The sequence below is a fragment of the Eurosta solidaginis genome, chromosome 5 (assembly GCF_040869045.1).
Source record: "Eurosta solidaginis isolate ZX-2024a chromosome 5, ASM4086904v1, whole genome shotgun sequence".
In the NCBI taxonomy this organism is placed as follows: domain Eukaryota; kingdom Metazoa; phylum Arthropoda; class Insecta; order Diptera; family Tephritidae; genus Eurosta; species Eurosta solidaginis.
In genome coordinates, this window is record NC_090323.1 from 43,813,883 (window position 1) to 43,826,891 (window position 13,009).

The 13,009-nt window shown below is 36.8% G+C and overlaps 2 protein-coding genes across 7 annotated transcripts in view; one reads left to right on the forward strand and one right to left on the reverse strand.

Moving 5' to 3' along the window:
- Positions 1-364: 364 nt before the first annotated feature.
- Positions 365-8,375, forward strand: Lon (Lon protease). Of its 2 annotated transcripts, none has more exons than XM_067790859.1 (11): positions 365-857; positions 968-1,226; positions 2,789-3,161; positions 3,223-3,352; positions 5,298-5,602; positions 5,819-6,048; positions 6,115-6,307; positions 6,367-6,730; positions 6,995-7,353; positions 7,428-7,617; positions 8,010-8,375. In XM_067790859.1, exons 1-11 carry the CDS (start codon positions 486-488, stop codon positions 8,154-8,156), a joined length of 2,922 nt encoding a protein of 973 aa, XP_067646960.1. In that variant the 5' UTR covers positions 365-485; the 3' UTR covers positions 8,157-8,375. The 2 variants fall into 2 exon arrangements, with proteins under 2 accessions (XP_067646960.1, XP_067646961.1); XM_067790860.1 differs by having other exon boundaries at positions 2,843-3,161.
- The window catches only part of LOC137253610 (trypsin-1), a 45,711-nt gene continuing 40,997 nt past the window's right edge, over positions 8,296-13,009 (reverse strand). For all 5 annotated transcript variants that reach the window (XM_067790865.1, XM_067790863.1, XM_067790861.1 and 2 more), the window contains exons 2-5: positions 11,879-11,958; positions 9,987-10,150; positions 9,704-9,840; positions 8,296-9,239 (exon numbers count right to left, since the gene is read on the reverse strand). In XM_067790865.1, coding sequence (XP_067646966.1) covers positions 8,381-9,239; positions 9,704-9,840; positions 9,987-10,150; positions 11,879-11,954 — 1,236 coding nt within the window. In that variant the 5' untranslated portion in view covers positions 11,955-11,958 and the 3' untranslated portion in view covers positions 8,296-8,380. The remainder of the gene's footprint in view (positions 9,240-9,703; positions 9,841-9,986; positions 10,151-11,878; positions 11,959-13,009) is intronic.

Below are 13,009 nucleotides of genomic sequence, written 5' to 3' on the forward strand. Positions count from 1 at the left end.
ACCAACTACTGAAAAACCGGGCCTCAATGATATTGATGATGATGATTTTCTTCAGCCAAATACAATCCGTTATACTATTGTTAATTTTTAAAATTCAAAACCAACTAAACACAGCTCTGTTTTACTTTTGCTGTTAACAATCGTTTGCTCTTATTTTGAATCGACACTTAATATCGTAGCCTCCAAGAAACAATTTGGCTATTTTTAGGAAGCATTTATAATTTAATAGTTTTGAACTTATTTAGTTTCCAAAATTTATTTCAAAAAATTACTCGAAATTGCATCACTCTGTACTCATTAAACACCGCTAACCATATGATCTCAGTTTTTTTTATTCTCAACGCTGCTGTCATTCTGCCTTTTTGACACTTCATGCTGATAGAGAATAAATTGTGAGAATTTGTTTTTCTTCAATATTTTTTCACCTTTTCAGTGTATAATTTATACGAAATTTTATTGAAATTTGGTGTTTTAATCAAGAAAAAATGTTAACACGACTTCTGCGGCAACGTAACATCACGCGCAACTTCGGTACTATGGTGGCACATGGGCAGCAGCAACAACATGCGGCGCATTATCTCAAACGTTCGACTTGGCGCTTTGGAGCATTGCAGCGGAGGCTAGATCGAAGCAGCGAAGCGCTAACAACCCATTTAATGGAAATAAACAGACGCAGCTACTGCACAAATCGTAAAAAAGATGAAGAAGACGAACTGGAAACTGAATCACAGGAGTATATAATGAATAAAGATCCACAGTTACCGGCTACGGTAGCGGTGCCAGAGGTGTGGCCGCATTTGCCGTTATTAGCAACACGACGTAATCCAGTTTTTCCGCGTTTCATGAAGATTCTAGAAGTAAGTTATCAAAGCAAGCGTGTGTAATTTAAGTGCTCTTCTTTTACACACTTAGCACTGTTATCAATCGTTTAAGTTTTATGTTATATAATTGTGATTTATATGCATAGGTCTCACATCCAATGATTATTGATCTGATAAGACGCAAAGTGAAATTGAATCAACCATACGTCGGTGTATTTATGAAAAAAGATAATGAAAATGAAGCAGAAGTTGTTGAAAAATTGGATGAAGTCTATAATGTTGGTACATTCGCGCAAATACAAGAGCTACAAGATTTGGGAGACAAGCTACGTATGGTCGTGGTAGCGCATAGACGGGTTAAAATTACTGGACAAATTTTAGAAGATCTTGTGCCAACAACAAAAAGTGAGATTGTAGAAGTAGGCGAAAGAGTTTGCTAGTAATATATGTAGACAACATTGAGGAGGAAAGGATAACGAAACTAAGCTAAACGGACTATCTGGACTTTGGAATGTAATCTGGCCGAAAATGTAAAAAGTCTTTCGTGAAAGCATCTATAAATCCGGATTTGTAGAGGTCCACACCAAAAGGAAACATTTACATCATAAGTAGTTGCGAGAAACTTGGTTTCATTGATACCAAACTTAAGTTGGTTTTTTTAAATAGAGCGGGTTTGCCTTAATAGGCATAAAGCCAAGGAGTTACTTGTATTTTAAATTACTATGCCTCATTAGCCATTATAAGGTTTCAGAAAAATGTAAATGGTACAATTTGGTGTGTGTCGTTATATGGATATCCATACAAATAGGAAAAAATCAAATTGCTGCAATAATTACAGTACCTCCAGATTAGGGGCCTTGGTAGTTGGGTGATTAATACCTTAATAAAAAATAGCTTAAATCTATATTTTAAGTGGAAATTAGTGAGAAATAGTACTAATTGGTGGTTTCAAGTCAACGTAATGAAGACTTGGTTGCATTTTTTTAATTTCGAAATTTTGATAGATATCTGCAAGTGGAAGGGATCTGCATTAAAATTTAAATTTTTTTCAAAATATCCAAATGTTGCGTTTTGGTGTGGAGCTCTACATTTGAAACCACAAAAATATGCCTGACATAAAATCGAGTATGGTTTCAAATATAGAATCAGATTTTTCTTAAAAAATATAATCGAACTTCCAATCAAAAATCTCACCAGCAATTAGATTATATTATATCCCTAACGTTTGATATCCGCCTTTTGGTGCACCAATTGCGCCATACAAGAACTTGGATGAAGAGGAGAATCCGATTTAATTCTTCCTATGCCGCTGGCCTGCAGATAAGAGAATAGTACAGCTATGCGCGATCATAACCCCATCAAAATCTGATGGTACCAGAAGAAAATGTACCATCGGGTCAAATAAAAAGATGATTCCAGAGTCCTGAAAAAGCCTTGATCATTTATAATGCTCTCTGAAGAATTTTCACCAACCAATCTAGCTTAACAGGGCTAGGGGGTTCAACATGCTTGGTAGGGTAAAATAACTTGAGTAATTTTGTTACAAACATCGGTCTGTCATTAAACTAACAAAAGTAATGTCCAAAATTTACGCAAACATGGGTATACATTTATTAATAGAAAAAAACATTACGCATTCATGCCTGCATCACTACTCAGACCCATATCCAGCAATGATAACAGAATTCTTCAATTCATGTAGCGAGCTTTTTGGCAGTTAGTATTTAAACAAGGGGGTGTAGGAGAATCAGCTAATTACTTCCAGAGCCCAGAGGTCGTTACTACATTCTCAGTACATTAATTTCACCCAACGTATTCTCACTCCAACTCCTATAATTATTCTCCCATCCTCCCCCTCTCACTCTTCCTTACGTCGATCGTCAGCCATTTGTGTTTCTGTTATTTTATATACATACTTTTATATATATAAGAAAAAACAATATTTCGTCATAATTCTCTTCACCCAGAGAAGAAGACGACAATACATTTTCCACTCTTTAATGTAAAATTGCACATCCCAGCTGAAGAACAACAACAAACCGAATTGGAGCGACGTAAATTAGCACGTAAAGTACGTTCAGGACGTATGTCGAAACGTGATGCCGATCAAGCTGCTAAAGTAACTACAGAGCAATCAGCAGAAGTTGCTGGACCAACAACTCGTTCCGATGCGCCAAGTGGCACTACAGCAGAAGCACCAACAACACCACAACCAGTACTCATGGTGGAAGTAGAAAATGTAAAACATGAACAGTACAAACAAACAGAAGAGGTGAAAGCGCTCACCCAGGAGGTGATCAAAACTATTAGGGATATTATAACAATGAATCCATTGTATAGGTAAATTGAATTAGATTATAGTGTATGTACATTTATTAAAATTTGATTTTTTTATTTGCAGAGAAAGTTTGCAGCAAATGTTGCATCAAAATCAACGTGTGGTGGATAATCCAGTTTATTTGTGTGATTTGGGTGCTTCGCTCTCGGCAGCAGAACCAGAAGAATTGCAAAAGATTATGGAAGAAATGGATGTAAATATTATGTAGCTTGCAAAATGCAGTTCTGTATTGATGAAGGGAGTGTTTTCAACCAGGGATTAAATAAGTATAGTATATTTGACTGCTGCGGTCTGTATTAGAAGCTATATGTATGTATATCGAAAGCAGGTATAGCATTAAATTGGCATACTAACAGCATAAGCAATTATTCGGTTACCAAAAAAATGTATGCAAAATAATCGCCCCATATTTTAAGCTGAGTAGGACACCAAAAATTTCCACGACAGTCAGGGTAGTATAGTAATATTCTAATTCCTGAGCGTACCGCGGATAATAGCATAAGGACGGTCGCAAGCTCTCCATAACACCATCGAAAAGTGCTATTGCTGTTATATACTTGTTGCGGTATATTTTTTCCATTAAAACAGGGGATTGCCACAACGGCGATAATAATTTTAGAGCGTGGTTTGGCTTTTATTACAAAATGGTTTGTGTTATTGATATTAGAGAAAAATTGTAAGTTTACAAACGGCGATGATTACTAGGACATGTTTCTGAATTTCACTTCTTCATCAGCTAGCTTTTCGGGAGCTGAGCATTGAACTCGAATCTCCAACATTCATATCAGTGCAAAGGCAGATGCCTTTAGTTGCTGACCCATATGAATGTCCCGTTGTTCGCTGTACAATTGGTCTCTAAAATTTGCCTTTTTGTTTCTATTCCTTTTAATTACTATGTCGGCACATGCACTCTGTATATAGTTTATTCTAATAGTGTGGATATGATTTTTAGGCGCGCTTTTGAAAGCTTAGCAACATTTGTTCGGATTTTTTACAGTATTTGTTTCTTAATACTTCCGCTGTTACTATTATATCATTATGATCATATGTATACGTTTCATTTGCGCGTGAAAAAACATCTATCCTCGCTTAGATAATGCCCATCTAGCGGCTGTGGTTAAACAACTAGCTACAGCAACAGGGTGTACCGAAAAGCGGAGACACAATCCACTGTTGTATTTCTGTGTATAACATATAGTTGAATCAGTTGTGAAAAATAATGGACGCGCATATAATATATAGAATTAGTGCAGAGGGTGAAACATAGACACATATTTCAGTTACATCTGAGTATAATGCGTATTGAAATTTAGTAGTACTAATTTTATGCGTAGCAATTTTAGAGGTGTATTTAAAGTTTGTCCCTTAGCAGTCCATATAAAGTTTAAGCGTAAACGTATATAGATGAGCAAAAAACACAGGTATTGTAAGTTTACAAACGGCGATGGTTACTAGGACATGTTTCTGAATTTCACTTCTTCAGCAGCTAGTTTTTCGGGAGCTGAGCATTGAACTCGAATCTCCAACATTCATATCAGTGCAAAGGCTGATGCCTTTAGCTGCTGAGCCATGTGAATGTCCCGTTGTTCGCTGTACAATTGGTCTCTAAAGCTGCAGACATTGGTGCTTTATCGGTAACCGTATCGCTAACCTTATAACAGCTGATTCGACCAACCTTATGCGAATCAATGCAATGGGTTATTGGTACCGCTAAGGTCGTAACCGTATCGTAGCCAACCAATTGATTTTTCGTTTACCGTCGTAACGATAAACAGCTGATTACTTTAGGGATACGACTACAGCGATACGACAAACGGCACCAATGACTGCAGCTTAAAAGTTGCCTTTTTGTTTCTATTCCTTTTAATCACCATGTAGGCACATACCTCTGTATGTATTTTATTCCTAATAGTGTGGATATGATTTTTAGGCGCGTTGTGCCCTGCGAAGAGCTCAAAGATAGCATGGGATTCTCAGTATATCGCAAGTACCGATCCAGATCAATAACAAGTAAAATCCGAGCCTTGCTGCCCTCCTTTTCGAACAATTACTGTCCTTTATTGAATTTGAATCATTCCGTTCTCAAATAATGTCACTAAAAGTGTTGCTACATTCACAATTTATCCCATCTTTTTCAGATACCCAAACGTTTATTGCTTTCGTTAGCTTTGCTGAAGAAAGAACTCGAACTATCAAAGTTGCAGCAAAAGATTGGACGTGAGGTTGAGGAGAAAGTAAAACAACAACATCGCAAATACATATTACAAGAGCAGCTGAAAGTAATCAAAAAAGAGTTGGGTATTGAAAAAGATGATAAAGATGCTATTGGCGAGAAGTATCGCGAAAAACTGAAAGATAAAAAAGTCCCAGAAAATGTTATGACCGTCATAGATGAAGAGCTAAATAAGCTGAACTTCTTGGAGAGTCATAGTTCTGAATTCAAGTGAGTATATTCAACGCTTAGTTGAAAATCTCCTTATATCGGATGTCGATTAGAAAGCGCTTTATCTCAGCAAATCTCGGAAATAAGTTCAAAAATATCATGTTTTAGTTGTATATATTTTAGATGGATATTAAGATTCAACTTTTTTGAACCAAAATCTGAAATAACGCTTCTTTATATAAAATAAAATAATATCTTGCTTTAATAATGTCACAGCGTCACACGCAATTATTTGGATTGGCTCACCTCACTGCCATGGGGCGTTACGAGTACAGAGAATTTGAGTTTAGAGCAAGCACAGGAGATATTAGATCATGATCACTATGGCATGGATGATATAAAAAAACGTATTTTGGAATTTATAGCTGTATCAAATTTGAAAGGTAGCACGCAAGGCAAAATTCTTTGCTTCCATGGACCACCGGGTGTGGGCAAAACAAGTATTGGTATGAGAAGCTGAGAAAATGGTACCATTTAATTTTTAAAAACTAAACTCATTTTAATTTTAATAGCACGCTCCATTGCACGCGCTTTGAATCGTGAATATTTTCGCTTTAGTGTTGGCGGTATGACTGATGTTGCTGAAATCAAGGGTCATCGACGTACTTACGTTGGTGCTATGCCTGGCAAACTGATACAATGTTTGAAGAAAACAAAGACAGAGAATCCATTGGTGTTGATCGATGAGGTGGATAAAATTGGAAAGTGAGTAGAGATTGAGAACAAAATTTCAAAAAATGTTACATCCTCTTAACCCCTTACAGAGGTTACCAAGGCGATCCAAGTTCAGCGTTGCTTGAGCTACTTGATCCAGAACAGAATGCGAATTTCCTCGATCATTACTTAGATGTGCCCGTCGATCTCTCACATGTATTATTTATATGCACAGCAAACGTTATCGATACAATACCAGAACCCTTACGTGATCGCATGGAATTAATTGAAATGTCTGGTTATGTTGCGGAGGAAAAAATGGCTATAGCACGTCAGTATTTGATACCACAAGCGATGCGTGATTGCGGTATAACCGCAGAACAAATAACTATTAATGATGATGCACTGACAACGCTCATTAAAAGCTATTGTCGTGAATCGGGTGTGAGAAACTTGCAAAAACATATTGAAAAGGTATATACTGTATAACATCGCTGCCTTTTCGAAAAGCCGCTTAACTGAAAAAACACAAACTTTCTAGAAATGCCGCAAAATAGATTTGACGTCCTATTCACTTTCTAATCTATAATGCATCTAGAAATACTTTCAGCAAATTGTTTGCTTGAACAAAATTTTTCAATTTTTTTTTGTTGCCATTGGTCACTTGCACGGCTTTGCAAAAGCATCGGCAATAGCTCATTTTAAAATAATTTGCTTTAATAATTTTTATTATTTTAGATCGTGCGCAAAGTTGCTTATCGTTTTGTAAAAAAGGAAGGCACCAACTTCCCCATCACAGCCGATAACTTAACTACATTCTTGGGCAAACACATATTCTCATCGGATCGCATGTACCAAGATACACCTCCAGGTGTTGTTATGGGCCTCGCGTGGACTGCTATGGGTGGTTCGTCGCTATACATTGAAACGGCGCCACGTAAAACGGGACAACTGCCAAAAGATGATGATACTGCTGGCTCAATACACTTAACCGGTAATCTCGGTAATGTGATGAAAGAATCAGCACAAATCGCTTTAACAGTGGCGCGTAATTATATGCGCGAAATAAATGCGGATAATTTATTCCTTGAAAAAGGGTATGTGGCGAAATGAGCGCTCTTTGAATAGTGGTTTGTGTTTGTAATTGTAATTTATAACCTTTCCTTCGTAGACATATCCATCTGCACGTACCGGAAGGCGCTACGCCTAAAGATGGTCCCAGCGCTGGTGTTACTATTATAACGGCACTTATTTCTTTGGCTACAAAGCGACCTGTCCGTCAGAATTTGGCGATGACTGGCGAGGTGTCACTTAAGGGTAGAGTGCTACCTGTGGGTGGTATTAAAGAGAAAACTATTGCGGTAAATGATAAACACTTCTTTGATTAAGTTTAAAATTAGTATCAAAATAACAATATGTAGAGAATATTTCAAGGGTGAATTCTCGCTCTGCGAAGCGATAAAGTGAAAATTTTAATACATTTCTTTTTTTTTTTGCATTTAACCACTTCCCAGCATAGGAACTCCCCCATGCATCAATAAGAAACTTGAGATTAGTTAATAACTGTTCCTGAATTAGCTTATACCTTTTAAACAATATTCAGGGGAAGTTTGAGACCAACTGTGATTTAAGGGATAGCAATGCAAAACTGCTAAACAGATGTTGTTTGACACTAATTAGCTCTGAAATTCGAAAAAGCTAGTTGTAGGCTTTCTTTCATTGACAAATTTTTATGTTTTATGTATTTTTTCAGGCGAAGCGCTCTGGCATCACTTGTATAATATTTCCTGAAGAAAATAAAAAGGATTTCGCTGAACTACCAAGCTACATAACCGATGGTCTGGAAGTGCATTTCGCTAGCAACTATGAGGATGTTTATAAAATTGCTTTTCCTAATTAGAGCCGCCGAAATAGTGTTCTAAACTAAAGCTAAGCATTTTACGATATTTCTATTTTTAAATTGTAATTGTTTAAAAAAAAATATACTGTATATGATATTGTTATAGGCTAGTTAGCAGGCGCATAACTTGATAAATATCTAGAGAGTATTAATAATTTTTATTTTTATTATTTTCTTAATAAACGTTTTACAAAGGACATAATCCACAATGACTTAAAAGCCAACTAAATATCCGAATTTTCAAGTATCCAATGCATATAATTATTAACGCTCGTATACATGCCAGGACGATTGGCCTCGCCGCAACGCACACCCCACGACACTATGCCCACCGTGACCCAGCGACGATTTGGTAATTGTACTAATAGTGGACCACCACTATCTCCTTGACACGAATCTTGACCACCCTCACGTACACCTGCACACATCATTGTATCGGGAATACGTTCAACCATAGCGTTACGACATTCCTCCAACGTCCAAATGGGTAGCAATACCTCCATCAATATATTCGAATGTGGTCCTGCAAATGTTTGTGTTCCCCAACCTGTAACCACACCCACTTGTCCTTCCCAATTTTGGTCTATTGGTGGCATGCAGACTGGCCATATGTATGTATTAAAGAGTGTAGCACGATCCAAACGTAACAATGCAATATCATTCTCATATGTCAATGGATCATAATCGATATGTATAACCATATTTGCAATACGAAAATCACGTGCACGCGTCTCGTTCACCAACAGCGTATTATATTCACCTAAACGCACAAATACGTCTTCTTTATGAAATTTGTGAACACAATGTCCAGCGGTGACAACATGACGATCTGTGACTAAGACACCACCACACCAAACATATGTCAAACCGGGTCTTATCAGCGCAGCCATCCATGGCCATTCATCTGGCTCTGCTGGACGTCCGCCAGTAATGCGTGGAAATTGTTTGGTGGTCAAACCACAGCCTCGTTGTTCGGGTTTATTGACAGCACGTGCCTCATCCAAGCCATTTGTGTTGATGTCAGTGACAACTTGTGGATTGAAACGTGATGCGGTGCTCTCAGTGCAACAAATTCCAATAGATCTAAAATAAATATTAATATGTATTGAAGCTATAAGTACAATTTATTTAATATTGTTTTCAGGTGCTTGCATTTTATGAACTTTTGCTATTAAATTTGTATATGGATAGTGCATTTATCAAAATAGTTCAGAAGTGGAAAATATAGGGAAAGAGAGAAAAAAATAGCAATTGCATTCTGGCTAAATATGGCTAGGCGGTTCAATGATATACAAAGAAAGAGGTTTCAAAATCAAAGATAAATTTTCTTTCCAATTTTTACAACATATGTACCGCAATGCAACAAAAAATTTTGTGTCTTCAAAAGGGATTTTTTTGTGTTTTTTTTTTTTTTTTTAGATCAACACAAAAACTCACTTGTTACTAGAAAAGGCATTCTTGATTTTAATTTGTGTAAAAGGAAATCTTTATCTAAACTTAAAAAAAAAAAAACTTAGCATATATTAAATAAGACATACCGCACTTACTTTTGTTCAATAATACATAGCTGCGAGATCAAACGCCATACATTATTCTTTAACTCTGGTATGCGGCAGTAGAGCGGACTGCGACATCTGCCCACCTCTCCCAGCGAAGTTCGGCATTCGCCATAGTCTTCTTTTTCCTAAATCAATCAATTATATATTTATGTAAAAAAAATTCCATTACTGCGTGGAAAACCCGTTTTTATATGATGTAGTGTACAGCTTTCAATCACTCGATTTTTTGTATTATTTCAATGAATTAATCATTTTATAATATTGCACTCACTTGAAATGTCACTTGTCGCTTCTTCAATATGTGACGCATTAAATAATCACTACTACCACCAGTACTGTTATATTGGTTAGAATTAGAATGCGCTTCGCTGTATGCATTTTCATTATCGTGACGACCCCATTGAAATTCATCATTGTCAGGTAATTCGAGTAGATCTGTAAAATGATATATACATAGTACATTCAATTAGAGGCAATTATATGCACGTAATTCTGGACGTTTTAAATGTGAGCAGAGCTTTAAAAATCAGAGGAAATAAACGATCGGAGGGTGTAAAACACCTAATCATTGAGATTTTTTTTTTTAGTATTCGCCCAAAATTGGGTTCACTTATATTTGCTATAAACGAGAGGTTATCAGCTTAACATCTTAGCTTCCTTTATGGGTACGTTCTATTTCTAATTAGATTGCTTATTGGTTACTAGCAGACCCGTCAGATGTTGTTCTGCCCTAAATTTGGTCTATCTGCATACATTTTAATACAATTAACAATTTCCGTCTAACTCTGCCACCCCGCCCCCCTCACTTTTTCTTAATCCTTTTATTCACTCCTCCCTCCGTCTTCATCTCTCTCTATCTTCGTCTCAATCGATCTCTTTCTCAGTCTCCTTGTCCTTCCCTCTTTTCTCTTCTCTCAAGTTTTCATTCTTCTTCATCCCTTATTGCCAGACCCAGAGGGTTGTATGTATTTTGTTCCAGTCCCAGTCCTAGTCCTAATCACAGTCCCAGTCCGTCTCTGGTCGATTTTCCGGAAAAAAAGATCGTAAATGCTAATAAAGGCAAATTTATATACCCAATTTCAGGCAAATCGAATAGGACGTATCTAAATATGTATGTGGGTATTATGAGTGCATGTCTTTATTTCGGCTTCGCATGCATATTTATCAGTTTTGCCAGGTTGATGCGACTAAATCGAATATCACAATGAAAATTACTTTAAAGCTCCCAGCAACAGATTTCATTTGATATCCATATTACACACACATTCTAGGTGTATCAGGGTCCACGTTTTAGCCTATATCTCGACGCCCTAGTCACCCAGCGTAATAAAAATTACTCTGTACTGAAGCACACATCAACAGCTTCAATTTGATACCCATAATGTAAAAACACATCTTAGTGTTACCCTGGTCCACGTTTTGGCCCATATCTGGAGACCCTAGTCACCAATACGTATGAAAACTACCCTGTACTAAATCACTCATCAACAGCTTTAATTTGATATAAATAATGTAAAAACACACCCTAGTGTTACCCTGCTCGTTTTAGCCTATATCTCGAGACCCTATATAGGTATGAAAATTACCCTGTACTAAAGCACGCATCAACAGCTTTCATTTGTTATCCATATTCTATGAACACATTCTAGGGGTACCCGGGTCCACGTTTTCGCCTATATCTCGGGACCCTAGTCACCCAGAGGTACGATAAACATCCCGTATCAAAGTACTTATAAACAGCTCCCATTTGATACCCATATTGTACAAGCACATCCCAGGATTACCCAGGCCCCCGTTTTGATCTCAATACCCTAGCCAGAACGGATAAAATGTATCCTATGTCCGTCTCCTGGTTCCAAGCTACCTCTCCACCAATTTTCAGCAAAATCGGTTCATCCGTTCTTGAGTTATAAATAGTGTAATACTCCACTTTCTTTTATATATATATATATAAACATCACATTAGAAACTTCAAAAATAACAGTATTTATCCACTATTTAATGGATGTTATTATACATATAAACCTTCCTCTTCAGTCACTCTATCTATTAAAAAAAACCGCATCAAAATCCGTTGCGTAGTTTTAAAGGTTTAAGCATTCAAAGGGACATAGGGACAGAAAAAGCGACTTTGTTTTATACTATGTAGTGACTTGCAGTTACCTATATAATCCTTAGTCTGTGCACGAATCCAAGGCATCAAACAAATGAGAAGCAGCACGCGAAGTGTTGATATCATTATGCTGAAATAGAAATATTAGAACTAATTTTATTAAAATAAAAAAAACAGAATTTGTACTATTATTCTTTTGGCTTCTAAATTTACTATGCAAGACCACTTATATAAAGATACTAGCTTATGCCCGTAGGCTTCACCCCACGGTTCTATAAAAATATGCAAAAAACAATAACACAAATTTTAAACTTATTTTAAGGTTGTGTATTTGCGAATTTAGGTATTGCTGAAAACCATAGGATATACACTATTTTTTGTAAGATTATTTGGAGTATAAATAAAAAGATTTTACGATGAGCCAACTCTGGAGCAAGCTACGTATAATTGGCCATGGGTGAAACATGAGTTGGTAAGATTTACTCCTACTACAGCTAATGACTGCCTTGAGCTTTATTGATAGACATTGCGAAAGCCAACCTAATAGGAGGCGATTAAAACTGAAAGGTATTAATGGAACCCTTGGTATGAAAACATTGTTGTTTTCGAAATTTTGAATTTTATATATATATAGAAGATGTAGATAGGCTGCAGTTGAAAAACAATTTCAACGGCGGCAGATTACTAAACTGCCAAAAGGAGTAACAGCCAATCTCATTTCTGTAGTCAATCTTTAGCTATTAAAACAACTTAAGTTTGTACGGCAGCCATAGTTTTGAAAGATCCCATTTGTAGGGAAGGTGCCACGCCCCCTTTTCCGCAATTCCACATTTTACTGGAGGTTTTAGGACTTAAAGTCATATGGCTCCTTATCAATTTCTATCCTACCAATACTACATCCAAGGATATGCAGTATGATATATTCCATTTGTATGGGAGGTGCCACGCCCCCTTATCCCTCACCCCACACTTTCTTGGTGGCGTTAGGGATTGACCTCATATAACTCCTTACTGAATTTCAATCTTCTAGCATGAATACCTTCAGAGTAATGCATTATCAAAAATTTCATTTGTATGGCAGGTGCCACGCCCCTTTTATATATCGAAATTATAACGATATAAGCTCTTGCTGGAAGGAAGACAGTTGTTGTTGTTGGGTTTTCTACCCATTTCAAGGAGAC

What these genes read in the sequence shown, in the direction of transcription:
- Lon (XM_067790859.1), top strand. Translation starts at nt 486, where the DNA reads ATGTTAACACGACTTCTGCGGCAACGTAACATCACGCGCAACTTCGGT. An exon ending in AGTCATAGTTCTGAATTCAA is followed by an intron (nt 5,603 to 5,818) that starts GTGAGTATATTC and finishes ATAATGTCACAG; the next exon opens with CGTCACACGCAATTATTTGG. An exon ending in TGCAAAAACATATTGAAAAG is followed by an intron (nt 6,731 to 6,994) that starts GTATATACTGTA and finishes TTATTATTTTAG; the next exon opens with ATCGTGCGCAAAGTTGCTTA.